Source organism: Pogoniulus pusillus, chromosome 43, assembly GCF_015220805.1.
Source record: "Pogoniulus pusillus isolate bPogPus1 chromosome 43, bPogPus1.pri, whole genome shotgun sequence".
NCBI classification, from domain to species: Eukaryota; Metazoa; Chordata; class Aves; order Piciformes; family Lybiidae; genus Pogoniulus; species Pogoniulus pusillus.
In genome coordinates this window covers 2,167,964-2,192,916 of record NC_087306.1, presented here as the reverse complement: position 1 = coordinate 2,192,916, position 24,953 = coordinate 2,167,964, and the positions used below count along the sequence as shown (strand labels likewise).

Below are 24,953 nucleotides of genomic sequence, written 5' to 3'. Positions count from 1 at the left end.
CTGCACCGGCCGTCGGTGCTCTTCGGTGGACTACAAATCCCAAACGACCCCGCAGAGATGCAGGAACCGGGGGCGCGGGGGGGGTGGGATACGAAGCGGGGAGCGGGCGGGGATGATGTCAGCCTGCGGGGAGCCCCGGCGCGGCCAATGGCGCGGCGGGGCCGGGCCAGCGGCGGCGGCGGCGGCGGCGGGGGCGGCGGCGGCGGCGGCGGTGGTGGCGGCGGCGGGCGACGGTGGTAGCGGCGAGCGCTCGGCGCCCATTCATGATCCAGCTTGCGGGGCCGGTGACCGGTAAAGCGGAGCCGGTGCCCGGTAAAACGGCGCCGGTGCCGCCGTTATGGAAACATCGGGGCATCTCCACGATTCGGGCGTGGGGGACCTGGAGGAGGACGGTCGGTGTCCCTGCCCCTTACCGGGGGATGAACGGACACCGGCACCGGCACCACCGCCTCCCGCCGCCTTGCCGCCGCTCCAGCACAGCCTGTTGCACTCCTCGCCCGGGTCGTTACGGGCCCCTCCTCCTCCTCCCGCCGCCCCCGCCGCCCTCCACCCTTCCTCCCGCCACGGCAGCCAGCTCAACCTCGGCGACCACCCGGCGGGCTCCGGGGTGGGGAGCGGCAAACACCGGCAGCCCAGCCCCTTGGTTCACCGACGGGACAGCAACCCCTTCACCGAGATCGCCATGAGCTCCTGCAAGTACAGCGGGGGGGTGATGAAGCCTCTCAGCCGCCTCAGCGCATCCCGCAGGAACCTCATCGAGGCCGAACCGGAGGCTCAACCTCTACAGCTTTTCGGTGCCACCGGACCCCCGGAGATCGTCGTCTCACGAGAGGACAACCACGCGCCCGCCGCCCATCGCCCCGACCGCCCTCCCGCTCGCCCGGCCCCGGCTGCCTTTGCCAAGGGGCCCAAACGCAAGGCACAGAACATCGGGTACCGGCTGGGGCACCGCCGGGCACTCTTCGAGAAGAGGAAGAGGCTCAGCGACTACGCTCTCATCTTTGGCATGTTTGGCATCGTCGTCATGGTCATCGAGACCGAGCTGTCCTGGGGGCTCTACTCCAAGGTACCGGTGGGGCCAAGGGCGGTGGGCACAGGCTGTGGTGCCCGGCAGGGTGCGAGCGCGGAGCTGTTTGTCCCCCGTGTTGTGTCCCACGGGATAAAGACACGGAGCCGTTCGTCCTCATCCCGTATGGGACGGGGCCGAGCAGGCTGACCCGGGACAGACTGGGACAGCCCTGGGACCTTACCGGGGGGTGGGGTGGGGAGAGGGCTGCACTGCGCCCTCAGGTGTCGAGCGTTGGGCTGGGGGCCACCGGCACCACGTGCCAGCTGCTGCTCGTGTGCCAGGGTGGGCGCTGCGGAGGGGCTTGGCGGAGCTGCCCCATGTGCCAAGCAGCACCGAGGGGCTGAGCCGCTGGGGGCTGTGCTGCCTGTGGCTGGCCCAGCTGGGCCCTCCTGAAGGCACTATGCCCTCGGCGGTGCGGCGGAGCCCCCCTCCTCCTTCCTCCTCCTCCTCCTCCTCCTTTTCCTCCACACCCTTTTCTTCCATTTTTTCCCCCCTTTTTCTTTCTCTTTTCCCTTCTTTCTTTCTGTTCTTTTTTTTTTTTCCAGGACGGGGCCTTTTATTTATAATCCTCCCCCCCCCCCCCCCAAACGCCCCTTCCAGCTCCTGCTCCCGGGCTGCGCTGGTTGGCAGCGATATGAATAACTCTTTGTATAGACATCTGTCATGTTATTTATACCTATCCAGAGCGGCATCGGCACCCGCTCCGCCAGGGCATGCGTGGCACCCATGGGCGTCAGCGGGACGGTGCTGCCCATGGCGGGCGGCGGAACGGCCGGTGGGGGGGTCCCCGTGCCACTGGTGTCGCTGGCGGAGGGGAAGGAGTGCGGTGGGTAGGGGCTGCTCGCCCTCTTCCTGCCGTTATTCAGCGCGGGTGGAGGAGGCGACAGAGCTGGAGCAGGTGGAAGGAAGGAAGGAAGGAGGGATGAAGCTGGGGAGGGGGTCCCACGGGGTGTGGGGGTCCCCGCTGGCTCCCCACGGCGGTGCCTGGTCACCGATGGTGGGGGGAGAGGGGAAAGGAGGGCGGTTTGCAAGCCTCAGCTGCCCGCAGCTGGTGGTGGGAGCCTGGGGGCTGCCGCTGCTCCCGGTGAGGCGGGGTGGGTGTCGATGCTGAGCCTGCATCCCTGACTCCCCTGCTGAGGGAGGAGGAGGAGGAGGAGGAGGCGGCTTTGCTTTGTTCCACTGCCGGAGCCTCCTTCCCTAGCAGCTCCCTCTCCCTTTCGGCCGCGGTAAGGCCAAATCTCTGCCCGCTCCGGTGCCCGCTACCTGTTGAGCCGCAGCCGCCTTTTGCTGGGTTCCCTGGGCCCCGCGTGGCTGGCACCGGGGAGGTACCAGCTGCTCTCACCAAGGGGCTGCCGGCACCGCCGCTACCATACTCGTTAGCCCCGGAACTCCGAGCTGCTGTGTCAGCCGGGGAAGACCCCGTGAGTCAGCGCTGCCGCCGCCGCCGCCGCCGCCGCCGTGCAGCCGCCGCTCCACCGACCCCCTGCCCTGATGCCCGCCGCCATGCCTCTGCCAACAACCGCAGGGCACAGGGCGGGGGTTTCCCTGGCTCCTTCTAGCTTGCCCCAGACCTTTGATTGCAACCGGTTGACTGCTTCTAAATCCCCTCCGGTGGCGGGGAGGGGGGGGGAGGAAAGCAAAACACCCACCCGGAGCTTACGGCAGGGCTGTGGCCGTGACCAAAGGAGCAGCTGTCGCGTTGGTGTTGCCGGCCCTGGCACAGCTCCGGCTCTGGCACAGCTCCAGCTTCTGGCCAAGCCACTCTCGTGCTCCGGAGAGCGCCGGAGCTGAGCCAGGAGAGGCAGGATGCTGGTGGCTGCGTTTTTGTCTTGCCTGTCCCTCGAGTGTTGAGCAGGATGGAGGCCTCCTTTGCTTCCCAGAACTTCAAGCAGCCTTCGTGGCACAACGGCGGTGCTGGCACGGGGGGTAGGAGAGGGTCGGTGGAGGGTCCCCGGGAGGTGCAGCCGCCGCCAGCGCTGGCGGCGGCTGCACCTCCCGGGGACCCTCCACCGACCCTCTGAGGTCTTGGTGCTTTAGGCAGGCTGGATTAGTGCGTTGGCACTAATCTGTGCCAGGGTTTGCCTATGAATAGCTTTGGCACTTCTCTCAGCACCAGCCATTATAATCCACACAATTGCCCGGCCGGAGCCAAGTCGTTAACAATGCGCCGCCGCCTCCGCGGCAAATAGTCCCTTCTCCGTGCAAAAGAAAGACCCCCACGGGGATGAAGGAGCGTGAGAAAGAGGGGGAAGGGGGAGAGGAGTGAGGCTGAAGGCAGGCTGGCAAGCTAAGGATGGTGTGCTGGAGGTGTGCCCAATCTCAGCGTGCCACAAGCCTGCCCGGGGGCCTCTGTGTGTGATGAGTGTGTCGGGTCTTGGCATGCTGGCATGGGTTGGAGGTGTGGGGTGGGTGGGTTGGTGAGGTTGGTGTGAAGATAAGGCCTTTGGTGAGGGGTTGCCAGTGCTTGGTTGTTCCCCCTGGCACTGATGGGGCCAGATCATGGCTGGTGGCATTGGGAGCTTGCTGGGGACTGAAATGTGAGGTCTGAGTGTGTGTGTGTGTGGGGGGAGCCCATGGCAGGGGAGAGTGAACCTTGCTCGTTCTGGTGGGGTCTTGAGGAGCAACCACTTTGGTGTCCAGTGAATGAGGGGCTGCTTTAACCAAGCTAATTAGCAAGGGGATCTAATTAGATCACCCACGAGGGTGGCACAGAGGTGCTGCTGCCACACGTCCTGGCGAGGGGAGGCTGTGGGATTCCACCTGGAGAATCAGACTCTCCCTCTTGGGGAGAGAGCTGCTCTTGCTGGTGGTGCTCATGGTGCCAGGGGTGCTGGTAGTGCCCTCACCACTGTGCTGAACTGCTCAGGGTGAGAGCTGGGGCATCCAAAGTGCCCGTGGAGGGGGAGTTGCTGCCCTCACAGCTCCCTGGGCATGCAGAACCCTGTGTTGCAGCCATCGCTGGCAAGGTCCTGTGGGCATCACCCCCCCCCTAATACCCACCCTGCTCTCACCTTGCAGGACTCCATGTTCTCCTTGGCCCTGAAATGCCTCATCAGCCTCTCCACTGTCATCCTGCTGGGCCTCATCATTGCCTACCACACACGGGAGGTGCAGGTAGGTCCTGATGTCGGCGATGCCAAGCGAGGGGCTGCCAGGGTGGGTGGCTGCAGGGCGGTGGGGTATGAGGCTTTGCCAACCACCCCAGTGGGATGATCTCACGGCTTGCAAGGAGCCTCCTCCTGCTATGCCAGGTTGTCAGGGGGCAGAAAAGGCTGTCAGGGGGCACAGAGAGGTCTGCTTGAGCTCAGAGCTGCCAGTGGCTGGGGGGAGGCTGCAGCCAGGAAGGGCTTGGACCGGCCGAGGTGCCAAGGAAAGCTGTGCAATCAGAGGCTGCCCACTCTCTTCCTCCCTGCCTGCCCTGGCTTTGCTGGGAAATGAAAAAGCTCCCGGTTTGCTCCAGGAAGGCTGCGTTTCCCTGCGGGATCCGGCTCCGGCGCAGCGCCGCTGGGCTTTGGAGACCGGAGGAGTAAATGGCTGGGCAGGAGAGGTAGCATCCTAGGGAGGGGCACCCAAGCCCCACCCCTGTGTGCCCTCTGTTTGGGTTCATCCGAGATCCCACCTCATCCTGCTGGAGCCTGAGGGGGGGGTCAGGGCAGGCTGGAAGCTGACCCCTCTGCTCCCTGCCTGTCCCCTGCCTGTCCCTTGTTTGCAAGGGACCTTCTCGGGAGCCACCCCTCGGTCTCTGCACAGGGGCCGAGCCCCGCGGAAGGGTTGCTGAAAGCAAACATTGGTCAGGTCTGAGCTTTGCTGCAATATTTACCCCGGGGGTGGCAGCAGCTGGGGTCAGCCAGGCTGGGCTGTGCCCAGCCCTCGCCAGCTTCCTCCGCTTGTTGTTGTTGGGAGAGGGTTGTGCAGACACGGAGCCGCCCCAGCAGCGTGGGGCTGCCCACGGGCAGAGCCCAAGTGCCCACTGCTGGCCGCCTGCCTGGGGTGCCAGTCGCTGAGCAGGCACTCAAGGAAGCTCACCGCGGGCCAGCCTCGGCTGCCCTGCCTGGAGGGGACAGGAGTGGGATGGGTTTGAGGCAGTTTGCCGGGGACAAAGCCCTGCTGGCTGCTGATCACCCCTATTATCTTTGAGGTGCTTATAAAGGGATTGTTGATAATCCAGCTGGGCTCGGGAGCTGCAAATCCTCAGCTTCTCAGCCCTCTTGCCCGAGGCAGGGTGGGGGGGGGGGGGGGCTGTGCTCACCCTGCTGTGGCACTGCCTGCCAGGCTTCCCTGACCTCCAGGAAAGCCCCAACAGCAGCTTCAGCCTCTTCCCTCAGCACCGTGGTGAGGTCTTTGGGGTAAATGCAGCCCTCCCTGTGCCTCAGTTTCTCTGGGTCTGGCACATTGCTGTGCCTGGAGTCCTGGGTCCTGCTCCTGGGGTCCTGCCTGGCCCCTCTCTGGCTGTCACTCGATGGGTTGGCACAGTGAAGGTCCTCAGGGTATCCCCTGTGCCCATCACTCACCAGGCAGGGCTGCAGGTGGTTGAGGTCCCAGCTCTGTTCTCTGCTGCTGCTTATTGCTTGTGCCACTTCGTTAGGCTGCTGGGTCTTGCCCTCCCTGTGCCCTCCGGCAGGGGTTAACCTGCTCCCCGGTGGCACTGGGTTCAGTGGTCTGCACCCTGGGGCAGGGTCTGCCACCTCTGCTGTGCCCCGGGGTGGTGTGGAGCACAGAATCGTGGAACCATCACACGGAATGGGTTGGAAGGGACCTTAAAGTTCATCTCCTTCCCACCCCCTCCCCACGGGCGTTAGGGAGCTCAGCGCTAGCAACACTGCCAGTGCCAACTGTAGGGGGGCACAACTCGCTGCATCCCTGCCCTCGGGATGCCCAGGGCTCTTGGTGCCATGTGAAGCTTTCCACCTCCTCCACCCCCCCCTCCACGTGGCTTCTCAGGAGCTTTCCTTGCGCTTCGCTTGGCCGCAGCGCAGCCGTGTCCGACCTGCCTGCTCCTTTCCTGCTGCAGCCGCTGGCGGTGCTGGGCATGCTGGGGATGCCCCCGCTGGGTACCGCTGGACCGTGCAGGGGGTTTCCATGGAAACCCGCAGCGCTGAGCCTGCAGGTGCTGGGCTGAGAGAGGGCTGGCGCAGGGAGAACCTTCCTGAGCCTCCCCTCCACACCCTTCCCCACCTCCTCATCACTTTGCTCTTTCCTATCCCCGAGCTTGCCCGGAGCAGACGGCCCAGAGGCAGTCAGGGGGAAGGCTCTCAGGCTCTCTCTGCCTCTTTCCTCTCGCTAATTTGTTTATTTTTAACACCCTTTTCCAGGAAGGGATGGGCTGGCAGCCTGCTGCCTGCCTGAGGATCTCCCCTGACAGCTTGGAGCTGCCTTTTTTTTATATATATATAAACAACTTCTGAAACAAAGCAGCTCCAAAGGAGCTTTCCCAACAGAAAGGGAGGTGGCCACCGACGGCCGCTCCATGACTCAGCCTTGGCAGCTCTTGCTGTCGTCCCCCCCCCCCCACCCCCGCCGACCAAGGACAGCTCCATGTGCCCTGCCTGCCACAGGTGCATCTGGGCTCAGGGTGAGGTGGGAGGGTTGTGCCCCGGGGCACGGTGCCAGCCGGGGCTGTGCTCCCAGACACAGCGGAGTGGCTGTGGGAGCTCCTCTCACCCCATCCCCCCCACCCCCGACCTCGATGAGCCAATGTCCCTCTGTGCTTTGCAGGGTCGAGGGCACACCAGTGACAGTGGTGCCAGCTGCCACGTCCCCCTTGGATCCCTTCCCAGCAGCGTCTTTGCCAAGTGCTGCTTGTGCAGAGGCCACGAGGGTGTCCCCACTGTGGCACCGCTGCCCCCATCGTGCCAGGGACAAGCCGATGGCAGCCTTGGCACAGACTCACCAAGGCAGGCTGGGGTGGGTGACCCCAGGGGTCTGGCAATGTGCCCCCAGCTCCTGCAGAGCCCCCGACTCCATCAGCATGGGGGGAGAGCAGCTGGCACCCAGGGTGAACTGGCGGTTGCCATGACAACCAAATCCCATCACTGCCAGCAGCTGGTGCCAGTCCCTCCCCAAAAGTTACCCTGGCACTGGGGGCATGGTGGCTGTTGGTGGCACTGGTGCAGCCCTAGCAGGAGCAGAGGGGCTGGAGTGGCTGGTGCCAGTGCTTTGTGGCATCAAAACTTGCCCAACTTGGTGCCCTGAGCTGTGCCATGAGTGGCTCAGAGTGAGGTGTCCCCAGGTTAGGCTTGGGCCTGTGCTTGAGCCTGGGCACCCCAAGGCTCTCTGGGGTGTCCCCAGCTCTGTGGCCATGCCCTGGGCAGTGCCACAGAGGGGATGGTGAAGGCTCATTCCCACTTTTTCCTTCCCCAGCCATGCTCAGCCTTCCTGGCAGTGCTGGTTTGAAGCCAATGCTGCTGTCTGCTCCACTCACAGGCTTGCTGAGATGGATGATCATGGAATAGAGTCATAGAAGCAGTCAGGGTTGGAAGGGACCACAAGGAGCAGGCAGTGCCAACCCCTCCTGCCATGCCCAGGGACACCCTACCCTAGAGCAGGCTGCACACAGCCTCAGCCAGCCTGGCCTGAAACACCTCCAGCCATGGAGCCTCAACCCCCTCCCTGGGCAACCCCTGCCAGGCTCTCACCACTCTCCTGCTCAGCAACTTCCTCCTCACCTCCAGCCTCACTCTCCCCACCTCCACCTTTGCTCCATTCCCCCCACTCCTGCCACTCCCTCACAGCCTCAAAAGTCCCTCCCCAGCTCTTTTGGAGCCCCCTTCAGACCCTGGCAGGCCACCAGAAGGTCCCCTGGGAGCCTCCTCTGCTCCAGCCTGCACAGCCCCAACTCTTTCAGGCTGTGCTCACAGCAGAGCTGCTGCAGCCTCTCAGCATCCTCCTGGCCCTGCTCTGGACACTCTCCAGCATCTCCACAGCCCTCTTGTCCCAGGGGCTCCAGAGCTGGATGCAGGACTCCAGGTGGGGTCTCAGCAGAGGGCAGAATCCCCTCCCTGGCCCTGCTGCCCACACTGCTGCTGCTGCAGCCCAGGCTCTGGCTGCTCTCTGGGCTGCAGTGCTCACTGCTGGCTCCTGCTGAGCTTCTCCTCTAGCAGCACCCCCAAGTGCCTCTGCTCAGGGCTGCTCTCCAGCCTGGCACTGCCCAGCCTGGATTAGTTCTTGGCATTGCCTCCACCCAGCTGCAGGACCTTGCCCTTGGAACAAGAACACAAAACATAGATAAGGCAGAGTGGGAGTCAGAGTGTGTGGGTCTCTGGCACAGTTTGTGCCCTGGGCTGCTTCTGTGTAACTCATCCTTGTGTTTTCTAACCCCCTCCTTGCCAATCCTCCAACCTCTCCTTGCTCATAAAGCAAAGTCTGGGATAAGGTAGAGAGGGATGGGAAGGAGGTGGAATGGTAGTTTAGAGCCCCTCCTGGGGACTCTGGGTTCTGGGAGGGGTTTTGTGTTTCTCTATTGCCTTGAACTTGTCTATTTCTGTGTACAGCAGTAACTTAATGATATATTGTCAATACCTGCTTGGGTGTTGTGCTGAGCTGTGAATACAAAGCTGCATTCCTTAACTTCCAGCTTGGCTGAGTCTAGTCTGGGTGATTCCCTAAGAGTAGGGGGGCAGGTAACTTCCAAACCATCACAGTGGCTGAAGCAATCCCTGGCTCCACAGGGCTCAGGGACTGGCAGAAACCCTCCCTGACTCCACAGGGCTCAGAGACTGGCAGAAGCCCTCCCTGGCTCCACAGGGCTCAGAGGCTGGCAGAAGCCCTCCCTGGCTCCACAAGGCTCAGAGGCTGGCAGAAGCCCTCCCTGGCTGCACAGGGCACAGAGACTGGCAGAAGCCCTCCCTGACTCCACAGGGCTCAGAGATTGGCAGAAGCCCTCCCTGGCTGCACAGGGCTCAGAGTCTGGCAGAAGCCCTCCCTGACTCCACAGGGCTCAGGGACTGGCAGAAGCCCTCCCTGGCTGCACAGGGCTCAGAGACTGGCAGAAGCCCTCCCTGACTCCACAGGGCTCAGGGACTGGCAGAAGCCCTCCCTGGCTCCACAGGGCTCAGAGGCTGGCCAAAGCCATCCCTGACTCCACAGGGCTCAGAGACTGGCAGAAGCCCTCCCTGGCTGCACAGGGCTCAGAGACTGGCAGAAGCCCTCCCTGGCTGCACAGGGCTCAGAGACTGGCAGAAGCCCTCCCTGGATGCACAGGGCTCAGAGACTGGCAGAAGCCCTCCCTGGCTCCACAGGGCTCAGGGACTGGCAGAAGCCCTCCCTGGCTGCACAGGGCTCAGAGACTGGCAGAAGCCCTCCCTGGCTGCACAGGGCTCAGAGACTGGCAGAAGCCCTCCCTGACTCCACAGGGCTCAGAGGCTGGCCAAAGCCCTCCCTGACTCCACAGGGCTCAGAGTCTGGCCAAAGCCCTCCCTGGCTGCACAGGGCTCAGAGACTGGCAGAAGCCCTCCCTGGCTGCACAGGGCACAGAGACTGGCAGAAGCCCTCCCTGACTCCACAGGACTCAGAGGCTGGCAGAAGCCCTCCCTGGCTCCACAGGGCTCAGGGACTGGCAGAAGCCCTCCCTGGCTGCACAGGGCACAGAGACTGGCAGAAGCCATCCCTGGCTGCAGAGGGCTCAGAGACTGGTAGAAGCCCTCCCTGGCTCCACAGGGTTTAAAGTTTGGCTGCCCAAGGCTGCCCACAGTGGGGGGTGGTGGTTGGGGGGGGATGGTGTTGGGAGGCTTGCCCAATGCCACCAGCCCCAGCATGGCTTTCCTTGCACCCTGGCAGCTCTTTGTGATCGACAACGGAGCCGACGACTGGCGGATAGCGATGACCTACGAGCGCATCCTCTACATCAGCCTGGAGATGCTGGTCTGTGCCATCCACCCCATCCCTGGGGAGTACAAATTTTTCTGGACAGCTCGCCTGGCATTCTCCTACACCCCTTCAAGGGCAGAGGCAGATGTGGACATCATCCTGTCCATCCCCATGTTCCTGAGGCTCTACCTGATCGCTCGGGTGATGCTGCTGCACAGTAAGCTCTTCACCGACGCCTCCTCGCGCAGCATCGGCGCCCTCAACAAGATCAACTTCAACACTCGCTTTGTCATGAAGACCCTCATGACCATCTGCCCTGGCACAGTGCTGCTGGTCTTCAGCATCTCCCTCTGGATCATCGCTGCCTGGACGGTGCGGGTGTGCGAGAGGTGAGAGGGGCTGGCAGGCGCGGCGGAGCGGAGCGCCCCGGGGACGGGGGTGAGAGGGGGTTTGGGATGAGAGGTGGGTTGGGATGAGAGGTGGGTTGGGATGAGAGGTGGTTTGGATTAGAGGTGGTTTGGGGTGGGAGGTGGTTTGGGGTGATCAATAAAGAGGGATGAGAAGTGGTTTGGATTAGAGGTGGTTTGAGGTGGGAGGTGGTTTGGGGTGAGAGGTGGTTTGGGGTGATCAATAAATAGGGATGAGAAGTGGTTTGGATTAGAGGTGGTTTGGGGTGATCAATAAGTAGGGATGAGAAGTGGTTTGGATTAGAGGTGGTTGGGGTGAGAGGTGGTTTGGGGCGATCAATAAATAGGGATGAGAAGTGGTTTGGATTAGAGGTGGTTTGGGGTGATCAATAAGTAGGGATGAGAAGTGGTTTGGATTAGAGGTGGTTTGGGGTGATCAATAAGTAGGGATGAGAGATGGTTTGGATTAGAGGTGGTTTGGATTAGAGGTGGTTTGGGGTGAGAGGTGGTTTGGATTAGAGGTGGTTTGGGGTGATCAATAAGTAGGGATAAGAAGTGGTTTGGATTAGAGGTGGTTTGGGGTGAGAGGTGGTTTGGATTAGAGGTGGTTTGGGGTGAGAGGTGGTTTGGATTAGAGGTGGTTTGGGATGAGAGGTGGTTTGGGGTGAGAGGTGGTTTGGATTAGAGGTGGTTTGGGATGATCAATAAATAGGGATGAGAGGTGGTTTGGATTAGAGGTGGTTTGGGGTAATCAATAAATAGGGATGAGAGGTGGTTTGGGATGTGCAGTTGTTTGGTTTGGGATGATCAATAGATTGGGATGAGAGGTGGTTTGGGATGAGAGATAGTTTGGGATAAGAAATGGCTTGGAATGATCAATAGATTGGAAAGAGAGGTGGATTGGGATGAGAGATGGCTTGGGATGATCAATAGATTTAGATTAGAGGTGGTTTGGGATGATCAATAGATTGAGATAAGAGATGGTTTGGGATGTTTAATGGTTTGGGATGTGCAGTGGTTTGGGACACTTAATGTTTCAGGATGCTCAACGGTTTGGGATGTGCGATGGCTTGGGATACTCAGTGACTTGGGATGTGTGGTGGTTTGGGATCTGGGATGGTTTGGGATGAGAGATGGTGTTTGGAATGTTCATTGGTTTGGGATGCTCAAAGGTTTGGGATGTACAGTGGCTTAGGATGCTCAGTGGGTTGGGATGTGTGATGGTTTGGGATGTGCAGTGGGTTGGGATGCTCAGTGGGTTGGGATGTGTGAGGGTTTGGGATGCTCAAAGGTTTGGGATGTGCAGTGGGTTGGGATGTGCAGTGGGTTTGGAATGCTCAATGGGTTGGGATGTGTGAGGGTTTGGGATGCTCAGTGGGTTGGGATGTGTGATGGTTTGGGATGCTCAAAGGTTTGGGATGCTCAATGGGTTGGGATGTGCAGTGGGTTGGGATGTGTGAGGGTTTGGGATGCTCAAAGGTTTGGGATGTGCACTGTGTTGGGATGCTCAGTGGGTTGGGATGTGCAGTGGGTTTGGAATGCTCAATGGGTTGGGATGTGTGAGGGTTTGGGATGCTCAGTGGGTTGAGATGTGCAGTGGGTTGGGATGTGCAGTGGGTTTGGAATGCTCAATGGGTTGGGATGTGCAGTGGGTTGGGATGTGTGAGGGTTTGGGATGCTCAGTGGGTTGGGATGTGCAGTGGGTTTGGAATGCTCAGTGGGTTAGGATGTGTGATGGTTTGGGATGCTCAAAGGTTTGGGGTGCTCAAAGGTTTGGGATCTGCAGTGGTTTGGGGTGCTTGCTGAAGCTCTGATGTCCCAGCACCCTGTGAGAGCCATGCAGGGATCTGGGGGCTTGGCATCCATGGGTTCCCTCCAACCATCCCACATCCTGGTCAGGATGCCCAGAGACAACCCTAGGGACAGGCAGGATCGCCAGGTGAGGGGACAATGTGCAGTGCCAGCTGACACGGGAGCCCCCCAGCAGGGCAGGTGGGGGGACACAGGCAGTGGCAGTAGCTGTGGGGCTGGTGGCACTGCCAAGCTGGCAGCGCTTGGCTCGGGCTCTGGCGTCTCTGTGAGCGACTGCCATGACAACACGGTGGTGACAAACCCACTGCCGGATGGCATCACACCGGCATCGGCGTGCTCGGAGCGAGGGTTGCTGTGGCGACCGGCGCCGGTGGGCACCGCTGCGCCTCCATCTCCTGGGGACGTGCCAACACCCCTGTGCCCCCCGAGGGGAGCTTCGGTGGAGCTCCCCCAACCCCTCCCAGTGCTGGTGCTGGGGGAGTCTCTGCCCAGCTGTGCCCGCCGATGGGCTGGTGGTGCCCATCCATGCCGGGGCAAGGAGAGCAGCTCTCTCATAGGGCGTCCCAGCAGGGGCCGTCGCCGTCCCCAGGAGGCTGAGCTCGGTGCTGTGCCAGGCTTGGGACAGCCCCGGGGCTGTGGGTTTGTGTTTGTGGATCGAGCAAAGCAGGAGGAATCCCTGGGAGTTGCTGCGGCAGCTTCGTGCCGTGCTGGGAGCTGAGCTGCGAGGAATCGCACCTCCCACACCACGGCGTCCCCTGGGACACCCAGCTGGCTTCTGGGTGGGTTCTTGCGAAGCAGGAGGAAGGCCACTCCTCCTCTTCCTCAGGGCAGGATGTGTGATCGCCCCAGGAACGAGCTGAGAGAGCGGAGATTGAGACTGGAGATGAGAAAGAAACTCTCTAGAGTGAGGGTGGGGAAAGCCTGGCACAGCTTACCCAGGGAGGTTGCGGCTGCCCCCTCCCTGGAGGTGTTCAGGACCAAGCTGGATGAAGCCTTGAGCGACCTGGGGCTGGTGGGAGGTGTCCCTGCCCGTGGCAGGGGGTTGGCACGGGGTGTGGGGTGAGTGAGCTTTAAAGTCCCTTCCCACCCAACCCCATTCTAGGAAGGGGGCGGGGAGGGGAGGGCATCAGAGCAGCTGCGGGTGGGTTGGCAGCGAGGCTGAGCACCACGCTGAGATCTCTTCAGCTGAGCCTCTTTGCAGCCTTCCGCCGCCCTTAACGATGCTCTCAGGATGCGCCGGAGAGCCCCGGAGCTGCTTAATTGTGTTTGGGAGGTGCCTCTAAAAGAAGCAGCAGGGCGGGCAGGCTCCCCCGGGGGACAAGGCTGGGGCTGGATGCTGCATTTGGGGGGAGGAGAGGAGGGGGAGAGGGGAAGTGCCATGGAAATAATAAACTAATCATGCCCCCCCCTAAAAAAGGGAGTAATGGTGCAAACCAGGAGCTGCCCAGCCCTGGCACCGCAGCCACCACGAGCTGCCCAGCACTGGCACCGCAGCCACCACGAGCTGCTGCCACCTCCCTCTGGCTGTGGAGGGGACAGACATAAACCAGGGGACGGGTTGCTGACTGGGCTGGGCACAGATAAGCTTCATGCCCAAGGGTTTCATCACCCCCGGGGCACACACTGGTCCTGGGTGCCACCCCACAAATCCCCATCAATGGCAGGTGGTTGGAAACCATTGGGAGGTGGTGGCACCGTCCCCAGCCATCACCTGCTGGCACTGGGCAGCTCAGAGGTGAGCGCTGCTCCAAGACGTAGCCCCCAGGCTGGGGGGGGGGGGGATGGCATAACCCTGGCACATCTCCTCAGCGCCGTGGGCTGCTCCGGTGCCTGCGGGCACAGCGTGGCTGCTGGGCACCCTCCCGTGCGTGCTGGGGGGCTGCAGCTCTCTGAAGGCAGAGAGTCGCTTAGCAACCTCGCCCGCTCGCCCTGCCGCCACGCAGAGCTGCCTGCGGTGCCAGCAGCGCTGCCGGCCCTGCCCGCCGACGGCTGGCACGTGTGCCCGCACGTGTGCCCACACGTGCAGCCAGCCCCGCTCCCTGGGGCGAGGGCGCAGCCAGCCCCCAGCTCCCGGTGCTGCTGCCCAGCCCGATGGGGGTCAGTGGGGTCAAACTGGTGCTGCCCTGGCACGGCTCTGCTTGGCTGTGGCATGGCATCAACCAGAGGGATGCATGTGGCAGCCCTGCTGGTGTGGAGTGGCTGTGCCCTTAGTGGGAGCAGGTGGGTGAAGGGGGGGATGGAAACCAGTGCTGGGGTCTAACAGATAGCAGCAGTCCTTTGGCATGAGTGGGCAGCCCCTCTCCTGCCTGTGCCAGCCAGGGCGTGTGCCAACCCCTCCTGTTTATCAGCTCCTTCTACTCCAAGTGTTTCTCAGCGTCTCTCTGTCTGTGCCATTACCTTCTTGCCCAGCACGGTGCTCCCAAGGGCATCCCCACAGCTGGAGAACTCCCATCCTGTGGGATGTGCTGGGCTTAGCCTTTCCCAGGGGAACATGGCACAGGGAATGGGGCACGCTGCTGGCACCAGGGTTGGGCAGCCCTGTGCTGCTGCAGAAATGGGCACTGACTCCACTGGACAGCCCTGCTGCAGCTCTCACTGTGGGTCTAGGGCACAGGTCTGGTGAGGAGCAACTAAGGGACCTGGAGAAAAGGAAGCTGAGTGGAGACCTTCTGGCTCCCTGCCCTCCCTCAAAGGGGGCTGGATCGCCGTGGAGGTTCAGGGACAAGGGACAGGGCAAGCAGAAAGGGCCTCAAGTTGCCCCAGGGGAGGTTTAGGTTGGCCATGAGGAACAATTTCTGCCCTTTGAGGGTTTTCCAGGCCTGATTCAGGCTGCCCACGGCAGTGGTGGAGCCTCTGGAGGGGTTTCCAAGCACCGGAGGTGTGGTGCTAAGAGCCATGGTTTGGTGGTGCCTTGGCAGTGCTGGGTTCAGGGTTGGACTCCATGATCTGAAAGGTTTCTTCCAACCAAACCTGTTCTGTGATGCTGTGCTGGGGACACTTTGTCATGCACCAGGCTCTCATTCAAGTCCTCAGTTCCTGGGAGGAGGAGGAGGGGGGGGGAACGTTTCAGAAGAGGAGAAAACCCAACTGCTGCGGGAGCGAGGAGCTGGAATGAGCTGGGTGGGATTGCCAAAAGCTCCATCTGGTTTCCCTCTACTGGTTTCATGAGGAGGCTGGGAGCAGCCTGCTGGGGGAGAGGGATGCTGCAGGCACCGTTGGTGCCCATGGTCCTGCCCACGGCCCATGGTGCTGCCCACCCTGGGGCTCGCTGCTGAGTCCCGCTGAGATCAGGGCTTGGAGGCAGCGCCGCATCCCCTTGAGAAGCATCCTCTTAGGACCATCCTCGCACGGCTCGGTCGAGCTCACTCCAGTCCCGGGCAGCTGAGCGGCAGTCAGGGTCCCGGTTGCGTGTCCGGTTAGGGGGGTCGTGACCTCGCAGCTCAGCGGCGACTCGGCCAGGGAAAGTTCGCAGCGTCCCCGGGGCCGCCGCCGCCGCCGCTCCAGGTGTGCTTCGTCTGCGGCGTGCGAATCGCTCCCCCGCGCCGTTCGGCAGCCAAGGACATACCGGAGGCTTGGCAGAATCCCTTGCCGCCGGGGCTGCTGCCGGTACTGCCTTCCCTCTCTCCCCCTTCTCTTCACCGGGGCAATTCAGGGGAGCAGGCACAGACCGAGCCCGGCAGCCGCGGAGGGATGCGGAGGAGGCTGCTGCTGGCCCGGGTCAAGCCGCAGCTGCGGCTGCCATCGGCCGCGCCACTCAGCAGCACCGAGGTCGGGATGTGGTGACAGGTCTGAGTGAAAGCAGAAGCCCTTTCCGTGGCGTTTCTGCTCCGATTTGGTCCGTGTGGGGTTTTTGCCGTGCCAGAAGTTGTGCAACGGCGGCTGCCGCGGGGCGTCCTGCCGCGCTAATCCCCGCTCCCCGCGGCACGGCGCCGCCGCCCTGCTTCGCCTCTCCCTCTGGCTCCCCCGCAGCTGTCCCCGTCCCCTGCTGTGCCACTGATGCCTGTGTCTCTTTGGCAGGTATCACGACCAGCAGGACGTCACCAGCAACTTCCTGGGTGCCATGTGGCTCATCTCCATCACCTTCCTCTCCATTGGCTACGGTGATATGGTGCCACACACCTACTGCGGGAAGGGCGTCTGCCTGCTCACTGGCATCATGGTAAGGGCTGTGCCAAGCCGTGTTGTCTGTCCTGTGGGCTCTGCCTAGCCCTGTGGTGGCAGCGGGGCCCCCAGGTTGTCCAAGGAGCTGCTGCCCAGTTGGCTGGTGCCATGCATGAGGTGTGGTGGTTTAGGGCTTTGAGGTCTCACAGCCTGGAAGCTGCTTGAGCTTGCTGCAGCTGCAGCCCCTGGGAGCACAGCAGCTGGCAAACGCAGTGCTTTGGTTGAAGAGGTGATGGTGCCTGGCACCTGGGGCACAGTGTGGCACACCGACCAGGCTCCTGTCCCATGGTCCCCAAGCAGTGAACTCAGGGTGGGTTGGAGCCTATGCTGGGTTGAGGGAGAGGGGAGCCAGACCTCAGCAGGGTCAGGGACGTCCCCAAGGGCTCCTGAGCATCCCTTGGCTGTACCCTGTTCACACCACCTGGCATCCCTCACCCGGAGCCGTCCCAGCTGCTGCCGGCTCCTGCTGCTCGCCAGGACCAGCTGGGAGCCCTCCGCCTGCCGGCACCACAGCGCTGCTGCTGCTGCGGCTTCACTTCCTCACGGCCAAAAGGTCACCCTCCGGAGGGGCCTCTGACGCCCCCTGAGCTGTCCCAGCTTGAGGGACTCTCCAGCAGCGGCCAGGGGCTCTCCAGTCTCAGCTCCTCCGCGGATCCGTTCAGCAGCCCAGCTCAGCCCTCTCAGCTCCGGGGCTTTGGGATGCATCCATCCTGCTTTGCAGCTGGCACCTGGCATCAGCTGGGCTCAGCTCTGCTGCTCGGTGCCCCACGAGAGCTGTCAGGTTATTGACTTGAGATTGAATTCGAGGCTTTGATCTGGCTCGTGCCAGGGCGGGCAGTGGGGAGGCTGCTGCTGGTGGTGGAAGCCAAGTGAGAGAGACAAATCCCTGCTGGTGGAGGGGCACAGGAGGCTTTTCTGGACAGCTGCTGGGCTTGGCAGAGGGGGTCCTGGCACCACAAGCTCCCAGAGCTCCCCCCCAGCCTATGGTCACTTTGATCTGAGAGCATCTGGCAAAGGGCATCCTGCTGCCAGTGCCCTTCTGGCAGCTCAGCCACCTATTGGGACTGAGACCCCCCACCCTGTAACTGCCAGGATGGGGACCCTCCATGATGACTGGGGCTGGGGGCTCCCCTGTGACTGCTGGGATGGGGACCCCCTCCCCACCACGATGACTCAGGCTGGGGGCTGCCCTGTGAGGAAGAGGGAAGCAATGAGAGCTGGGAGCAGGCAGGAGGACCTTGGGGGATGCTGGAGGATTGGGCTCGGAGCAGGATGCTAATTAATGACTCTTTAATAAGTGGAGGAGTGGTTGCCAGCACCGGGAGCCTCTGCCAGGGAGGGGGCAGCAGAGGAGGAGGGAGCAGAGGCCTGGCACCTTTGCTTCCCAAAGACAAATCCAGGATGGAAGCCCTCTGCTGTGAGGCCAAGCTGAGGGGGTTGAAGTTATTCAGCCTGGAGAAGGCTCCATGGAGACCTTGCAAGGCTGAAAAGAAAGCTGGAGAAAAGACTTTTGAGCAGAGCCTGTGGTGCCAAGACAAGGGGGAGGGGGGGAGGTTTGAGACTGAAAGAGAGACATTGAGAGTGGAGAGAAAGAGAAATTGGTGGCATTGAGGGTGGGCAGAGCCTGGACCAGGCAGCCCAGAGAGATGCCCCATGGCTGGCACCATCCCAGGTCAGTTTTCTGGGGGGGCTGTGAGCAACCTGCTCTGGTTGGAGCTGTCCCTGCTGGCTGCAGGAAGAGGGGGGTGGGGTTGGGCTGGGTGAGCTTTGAAGGTCCCTTCCCACCCAACTCAATCTGGGGCTCTGTGATTCTCTCATCACTGCTGACCTGATAAATCAGCCCCAGCCTCCCCCGTTAATTACCCAGCACTGCAGCAGCTCCAGGCCATCAGGCTCTGTGATGTCTCCTCATTAGGATGATGAGGAGAGGAAGAGGGGGGGGGAGGGATGGATGATGATGGAGCCTGAGTTAATGAGGGGGTTGCAGTGGGGAGGTGGTGCTGCAGTTGCCGAGGTGCTGGAGGGTGACAAACCTCTTCCCCTAACTGATGTTCCCCCCCCTCCCACCCCGTGCAGGGTGCTGGCTGCACGGCGCTGGTGGTGGCCGTGGTGGCCAGGAAGCTGGAGCTCACCAAAGCTGAGAAGCACGTCCACAACTTCATGATGGACACACAGCTGACCAAGAGGGTAAGGTGCCACGAGTGGGTGGCAGGAGCTGGGCATGAAGGGTGGGATGCAGGTGTCACCGCCTCGGGGCGCAAATCCTATGGGTGCCACAGCAGGATGAAGGTGTTGGCACCCCTTGAGTGTGGGTACCACAGCAGGATGAAGGTGTTGGCACCCCTTGAGTATGGGTACCACAGCAGGATGAAGGTGTTGGCACCCCTTGAGTGTGGGTACCACAGCAGGATGAAGGTGTTGGCACCCCTTGAGTGTGGGTACCACAGCAGGATGAAGGTGTTGGCACCTCTTGAGTGTGGGTACCACAGCAGGATGAAGGTGTTGGCACCTCTTGAGTGTGGGTACCTCGATGGGACAAAAGGTCTTGGCACCAAGGCTGTGGGTATGGATCTGCAGGGTCTGTGCCAGGCAGACATTGGCCAACTCCTCTTGGAGTAAGCAGCAGAGCTGTGGTTTGCCAGGGGGCCTGCGGAAGCCACGTCCTGGTGCTGGCAGCACAGCCAGGCCCTGCCAGGAGCAGCAGATGGAGGTGGGAGCCAAGAAAAGTTGGGCATCTTTGCTTTTCCTTGAGGCAGTGGGCACAGCTCCACATGTGGGCAATGGGCACAGCTCTGTGTGTGGGTGATGGGCACAGCTCCACGTGCGGACAATAGGCACAGCTCTGTACGCAGACAATGGGCACAGCTCTGCACACAGGCAATGGGCACAGCTCCATGTGCAGACAATGGGCACAGCTCTGCACACAGGCAATGGGCACAGCTCCATGTGCAGACAATGGGCACAGCTCTGCACACAGGCAATGGGTACAGCCCCACATGTGGGCAATGGGCACAGCCCCACACACGGGTGATGGACACAGCTCTGTGTGTGAGTGATGGGCACAGCTCTGTACAGTCAAAGGGCACAACTCCACATGCAGACAATTGGCACAGCCCCACACGCAGGCAATGGGCACAGCCCCACAGACAATGGGCACAGCCCTGCACGCAGGCAATGGGCACAGCCCCACACACAGACAATGGCACAGCCCCACACGCAGGCGATGGGCACAGCCTTGCACACAGACAATGGGCACAACTTTGCATGCAGGCGATGGGCACAGCCCTGCACACAGACAATGGGCACAGCTTTGCATGCAGACGATGGGCACAGCTCCACACGCAGGCGATGGGCACAGCCCCACACGCAGGCAGTGGGCACAGCCCTGCACACAGACAATGGGCACAGCCCCACACGCAGGCGATGGGCACAGCCCCACACGCAGGCAGTGGGCACAGCCCTGCACACAGACGATGGGCACAGCTCCACACGCAGGCGATGGGCACAGCCCCACACGCAGGCAGTGGGCACAGCCCTGCACACAGACAATGGGCACAGCCCCACACGCAGATAATGGGCACAGCCCTGCACACAGACAATGGGCACAGCTCCGTGTGCGGGTGAGGACCCCAGCAGGGTGGCACGGGGGGCTGCCAGCACACTGGGGACAGTCTGGTGCTCGGCACAGGCTCTGCCTGCCCCTGGCTCCCATCGGAGCCATCCGCGGCCCCTCCGGAGGAGCAGGAGACGATGCGGGAGCGGAGCCAAGCGCCTCGCTCCAGCTGCCACCGGTCGAGCGCTCCTGGCACCGGCTCCCGATGTCGCGGCGGGGCCGGTGACCGGCAGCCAACTGTCCCCTCTGCTCCCGCAGATCAAGAACGCGGCAGCCAACGTCCTGCGGGAGACGTGGCTCATTTACAAGCACACCAAGCTGCTGAAGAAGATCGACCACGCCAAAGTCAGGAAGCATCAGAGGAAGTTCCTACAAGCCATTCACCAGTAAGGGAGCCGCGGGCTGGGCTGCAGGGGGATGTGCCCAGCCCCTGGCACACGGGAGGGGCTCTGGCTGAGGTTTGCCTTGGGGAAGGGAGCGCAACCCTGTGGCATTTCACAGGATTAGCCAGGTTGGAAAAGACCTTCAGGGGTCACCGAGTCCAACCTATCACCTAACAGCTTCTAATGCACCCAACCGTGGCACTAAGTGCCTCTTCCAGTCTCCTTTTAAACACTCCACCACCTCCCCGGGCAGCCCATTCCAATGCCAATCACCTCTTCAGTCTTCTGTCTCCAGCCTGTCCGGGTGCCTCTGGCTGGCATCTCTGCCCTCCTGCCTGTCTGCTGCACCATACAGGAGCATAGAATCTTCGAACCATAGAAGCAGGCAGGGCTGGAAGGGACCACAAGGAGCAGGCAGTGCCAACCCCTGCCATGCCCAGGGACACCCTACCCTAGAGCAGGCTGCACACAGCCTCAGCCAGCCTGGCCTGAAACACCTCCAGCCATGGGGCCTCAACCCCCTCCCTGGGCAACCCCTGCCAGGCTCTCACCACTCTCCTGCTCAACAACTTCCTCCTCACCTCCAGCCTCACTCTCCCCACCTCCAGCTCTGCTCCATCCCCCCCACTCCTGCCACTCCCTCACAGCCTCAAAAGTCCCTCCCCAGCTTTTTTGGAGCCCCCTTCAGGTCCTGGCAGGCCACCAGAAGGTCCCCTGGGAGCCTCCTCTGCTCCAGCCTGTACAGCCCCAACTCTTTCAGGCTGTGCTCACAGCAGAGCTGCTGCAGCCTCTGAGCATCCTCCTGGCCCTGCTCTGGACACTCTCCAGCATCTCCACAGCCCTCTTGGCCCAGGGGCTCCAGAGCTGGATGCAGGACTCCAGGTGGGGTCTCAGCAGAGGGCAGAATCCCCTCCCTGGCCCTGCTGCCCACACTGCTGCTGCTGCAGCCCAGGCTCTGGCTGCTCTCTGGGCTGCAGTGCTCACTGCTGGCTCCTGCTGAGCTTCTGCTCCCCCAGCACCCCCAAGTGCCTCTGCTCAGGGCTGCTCTGCAGCCTGGCACTGCCCAGCCTGGATTAGTGCTTGGCATTGCCTCTACCCAGCTGCAAGACCTTGCCCTTGGTCTTGTTGCACCTCCTGAGCTTGGCTTGTGCCCACCTCTGCAGCCTGCCCAGGTGCCTCTGGCTGCCATCCCTGCCCTGTAGCCTGGCTGCTGCCCCACACAGCTTGGTGTGGGCAGCAAATTCACTGAGGCTGCTCTCTGGCTCTGAAGAACTTCTTCCTAATGTCCAGCCTGAACCTAACCTGGCACAGCTTAAGGCTCTGTCACAGGATCACACACAGGATGTTAGGGGTTGGAAGGGACCCAAAGAGCTCATCAAGCCCAACCTCCCCTGCCAGAGCAGGACCATGCAATCTAGCTCAGGTCACACAGGAAAACATCCAGACAAGCCTTGAAAGTCTCCAGAGGAGGAGACTCCATAACCTCTCTGGGCTCTCAGGGCTCTATGACCCTTACAGTCAAGAAGTTCCCCCTTGTGTTGAGGCAGAACCTCCTGTGCTGCAGCTTCCATCCATTGCTCCCTGCCCTGTCCCAGGGAGCAGTGAGCAGAGCCTGTCCCCCTCTTCCTAACCCTCTGAGCCTGTCCCCCTACTCCTGACCCCCAGAGCCTGTTTCCCCCCTACTCCTGACCCCCAGAGCCTGTCCCCCTACTCCTGAACCCCAGAGCCTGTCTCCCCCCTCCTCCTGACCCCCTGAGCCTATACCCCCCCTCCTGACCCCCAGAGCCTGTTTTCCCCCTACTCCTGACCCTCAGAGCCTGTCCCACCCCTCCTGTCCCCCAGCTCTCAGGTATCGACAAACAATTATTCAATCTCCTCTCAGTCTTCTCTTCTCCAAACCAAACAGCCCCAGGTCCTTCAGCCTCTCCTCACTGGGCAGTGCTCCAGTCCCCTCCTCATCCTCCTAGCCCTCCCTTGGACTCTCTCCAGCAGATGTCTGTCCCTCTTCAACTGGTTCCTCAGGTCCTGTCAATTGGTTTCCCTCCTCCCCAGGTTGCGGAGCGTGAAAATGGAGCAGAGGAAGCTGAGTGACCAAGCCAACACTCTGGTTGACCTCTCGAAGGCAAGTCCCCTCGGTGACCCCTGGGCTCAGCCAAGCCTCCCCAGCTGCTTCTCCTCACTCGCAAGGTCTGCCCGAGGGGACCTGGCTGACCGCGGAGTGCTCCGGCGCGGCAGATGTCAGCCGGGAGGAGCTGCCGTGGGACGGCTGCAGGAGGGAAAACAGACACAAGGCAGGAGCTGGGGGGTAGGGGAGTGCTGGGGTGGGCTGGGGGGGTGGTGTCCCTCCTGCTTCCAGGAAAGGTCTTTGCCTCCTGCATCTCTTTTTGCAGCCCCAGCCGTGGGAATCATTGCTGGGCAGCGCAGGGCTGCCTGCACTTTCCCTCCTCTGCCTGCCCAGAGGCAGCTTTCATCCCAGCACGGGGTGGGGTTGGAAGGGAGCTCTGGAGATCATCTCCTGCAACCCCTCTGCTTCAGCAGGGTCAAGCACAGCAGCTTGCCCAGCGTCACGTTGGGCAGTTGAGGGGGGGTGTGTGTGTGTGTGTGGAAGCTCTCCAGACAAGGAGACTCCACAACCTCTCTCCGGGCAGCCTACTCCAGGGCTCCTCCAGCACCCTCACACCAATCCAGCTTCTCCTCTTGCTCAGTTGGAAGTTCCTGCGGTGCACTTTGTGCCCCAGGGGCTCTCAGCATTTCCTCCTCACAGAGATGCCTCCAGGCCCCTCAGCACCTTCCCAGCCTCCACTTGACTCTCTCTCCACTAGCCCCCAGCTCTGAGGAGTTCAGAACTAGCCCCAGTAGCACCCCAGATGTGGCCTCCCCCGGGCAGAGCAGAGGGGAGAGGGAGAAAAACCTCCCTCGACCTGATCATTTCGATGTCCTAGGACAAGCCAAGCCTCAGCTCCCAAGCAGCACCCGGATGGCTCTCAGGGCTGTGCTTGCAGGAAGGGATTAAAGGCTCTGCACGAAACCCCTCTGCTGACCTCTCCTCTCGTCCCCTCCGCAGATGCAGAACGTGATGTACGACCTCATCACCGAGCTCAACGACCGCAGCGAGGACCTGGAGAAGCAGATCGGCAGCCTGGAGTCCAAACTGGAGCAGCTGAGCGCCAGCTTCAACTCGCTGCCCCTGCTGATGGCCGATATGCTGCGGCAGCAGCAGCAGCGCCTGCTCGCCGCCCTCCTGGAGGCTCGGGGGGTCGGCGTGCCCGTGGCCACCCCCCAAACTCCTCTCTCCGAGAGCCCCATCGGGGTCAGCTCCACTTCTTTCCCCACTCCTTACACAAGCTCAAGCAGCTGCTAAGACGCAGCCCTTCAAGCCTCCCCCCTCCCCCCCCACGGACACGTCCCGAGGTCTCCACGGACTTTTCTTCTGGTCCTCGAGCCGCCGCCGTCGTCGCCGCCGCTGCTGCCGTCGCAAGGACCCTTCGGCCGGAGCCGGTGGGACCAGCAGTGCCGAGCCCAGCTCGGAGCTTTGCCAACGCCTTGGTTTCGGGAATCGCATCCCCGTTCAGGTGCCTCTACACGTGGAGAAGGAAGGGGACGGGAGGTGACGCCTCGGGCGAGAGCCCCACGCCGCGGCGTCCCGGTGGCGGATGGAAAGCCCACGCTCAATCTCAGGTCTTCACATTTGAAAACACAAAACAAAGCAAAACAGCAACGCGTCAGAAGCACTGAAGCAACGGAGACACCAGAGGGAGAGTTTTCCTCCCCCTCCCCTGCGTGGACCCCCGCCGGGGACCGGGGCGCTCCTTTCGTCCCCTGTCCCCGCTCACCATCGCCAAGCCCCTCTGGGCAGATGCCAACGTGGTGGTGGCTTCTTGCACAGGCTCTGACCTACGCTGCCCGCCCTCCATCCCATCTCCTGACCAGGACCCACAGCGATTCGCACTCCCCAACCCCCCACACCCCCCAGCTCTCCTCGCTGGGGTGGGTGGCAGCGTCTGGCCGTAACCTGCCCGGGGACTTCTCCGGAGCCGTGAGTGTTTCTGCCCGGGCAGAACAAGGGAAACTTCTTCTCTCTGCTCCTTGGTGTCCTGCTCTGCCTGGAGCCTCGTGTGGGAGCGGGGCCGCGGGGCCGGTGGCGAGGGGCCGGGGCAGGGCGGTGGCGGTGGCGGGGGGCTGGCGGGCCAGCCCTTGCGCCGGGGCATCGCCGGGATGCTCACATCGCCGCCTTCCCACGAGCCCCCCCGTCCCCTCCCCAGCATTTTTGGGAAGCCCAGGGGGCTCTGCGACAGCCTCAGAACTGCCGGATGGAACAACCCCCCCAGCTCCAGCCGCCTCCGCCGGCACCGGGGTCGGTCGCGCCCCAGCCCCGCCGGTAGCGCCGAGTCCGCCTGGGCGCCGCAGGGGCTTGGCTGGGGGGAGCGGTGCAGTGGTGGGGGCTACTTCATCTGTTTAAAACAAAGCCCATGGCCTTCGTGCTGCTTCTGCTGGGTTTGGTGAGGGTCAGCAGCACCCTCCAGTGCCATCCGTGCGATGGTGCCAGCGCTTGGCACATAACCACCACCTGCCAAACCACGGAATGGGTTGGGCTGGAAGTGACCTTCAAAGCTCACCCGGTCCAACCTCCTCCTTCCCCTGGGGGACATCCCCAACCAGAGCAGGGTGCTCAGAGTCCCAAATAACCTGATCCGGGAGACAAT

General features: G+C 62.2%; 1 protein-coding gene and 1 long non-coding RNA gene across 2 annotated transcripts; one reads left to right on the top strand and one right to left on the bottom strand.

Moving 5' to 3' along the window:
• The first annotated feature begins 197 nt into the window (after positions 1-197).
• Positions 198-24,333, top strand: KCNN3 (potassium calcium-activated channel subfamily N member 3). Its single transcript, XM_064176084.1, has 8 exons — positions 198-1,066; positions 4,088-4,183; positions 9,845-10,263; positions 16,111-16,252; positions 18,331-18,441; positions 20,126-20,253; positions 22,303-22,372; positions 23,315-24,333. Exons 1-8 carry the CDS (start codon positions 338-340, stop codon positions 23,609-23,611), a joined length of 1,992 nt encoding a protein of 663 aa, XP_064032154.1. The 5' UTR covers positions 198-337; the 3' UTR covers positions 23,612-24,333.
• LOC135192779 (uncharacterized) lies at positions 1,715-2,994 on the bottom strand. The gene is made up of 2 exons (XR_010309028.1): positions 2,719-2,994; positions 1,715-1,958 (listed from the first exon to the last, which is right to left on the bottom strand). It is a non-coding gene; the product is annotated as an uncharacterized LOC135192779 (long non-coding RNA).
• Positions 24,334-24,953: the final 620 nt, after the last annotated feature.

Coding starts and splice junctions, on each gene's coding strand:
- KCNN3 (XM_064176084.1), top strand. CDS start 338: ATGGAAACATCGGGGCATCTCCACGATTCGGGCGTGGGGGACCTGGAG. Junction 18,442..20,125: donor ACACACAGCTGACCAAGAGG/GTAAGGTGCCAC, acceptor CTGCTCCCGCAG/ATCAAGAACGCGGCAGCCAA. Junction 22,373..23,314: donor CTCTGGTTGACCTCTCGAAG/GCAAGTCCCCTC, acceptor TCCCCTCCGCAG/ATGCAGAACGTGATGTACGA.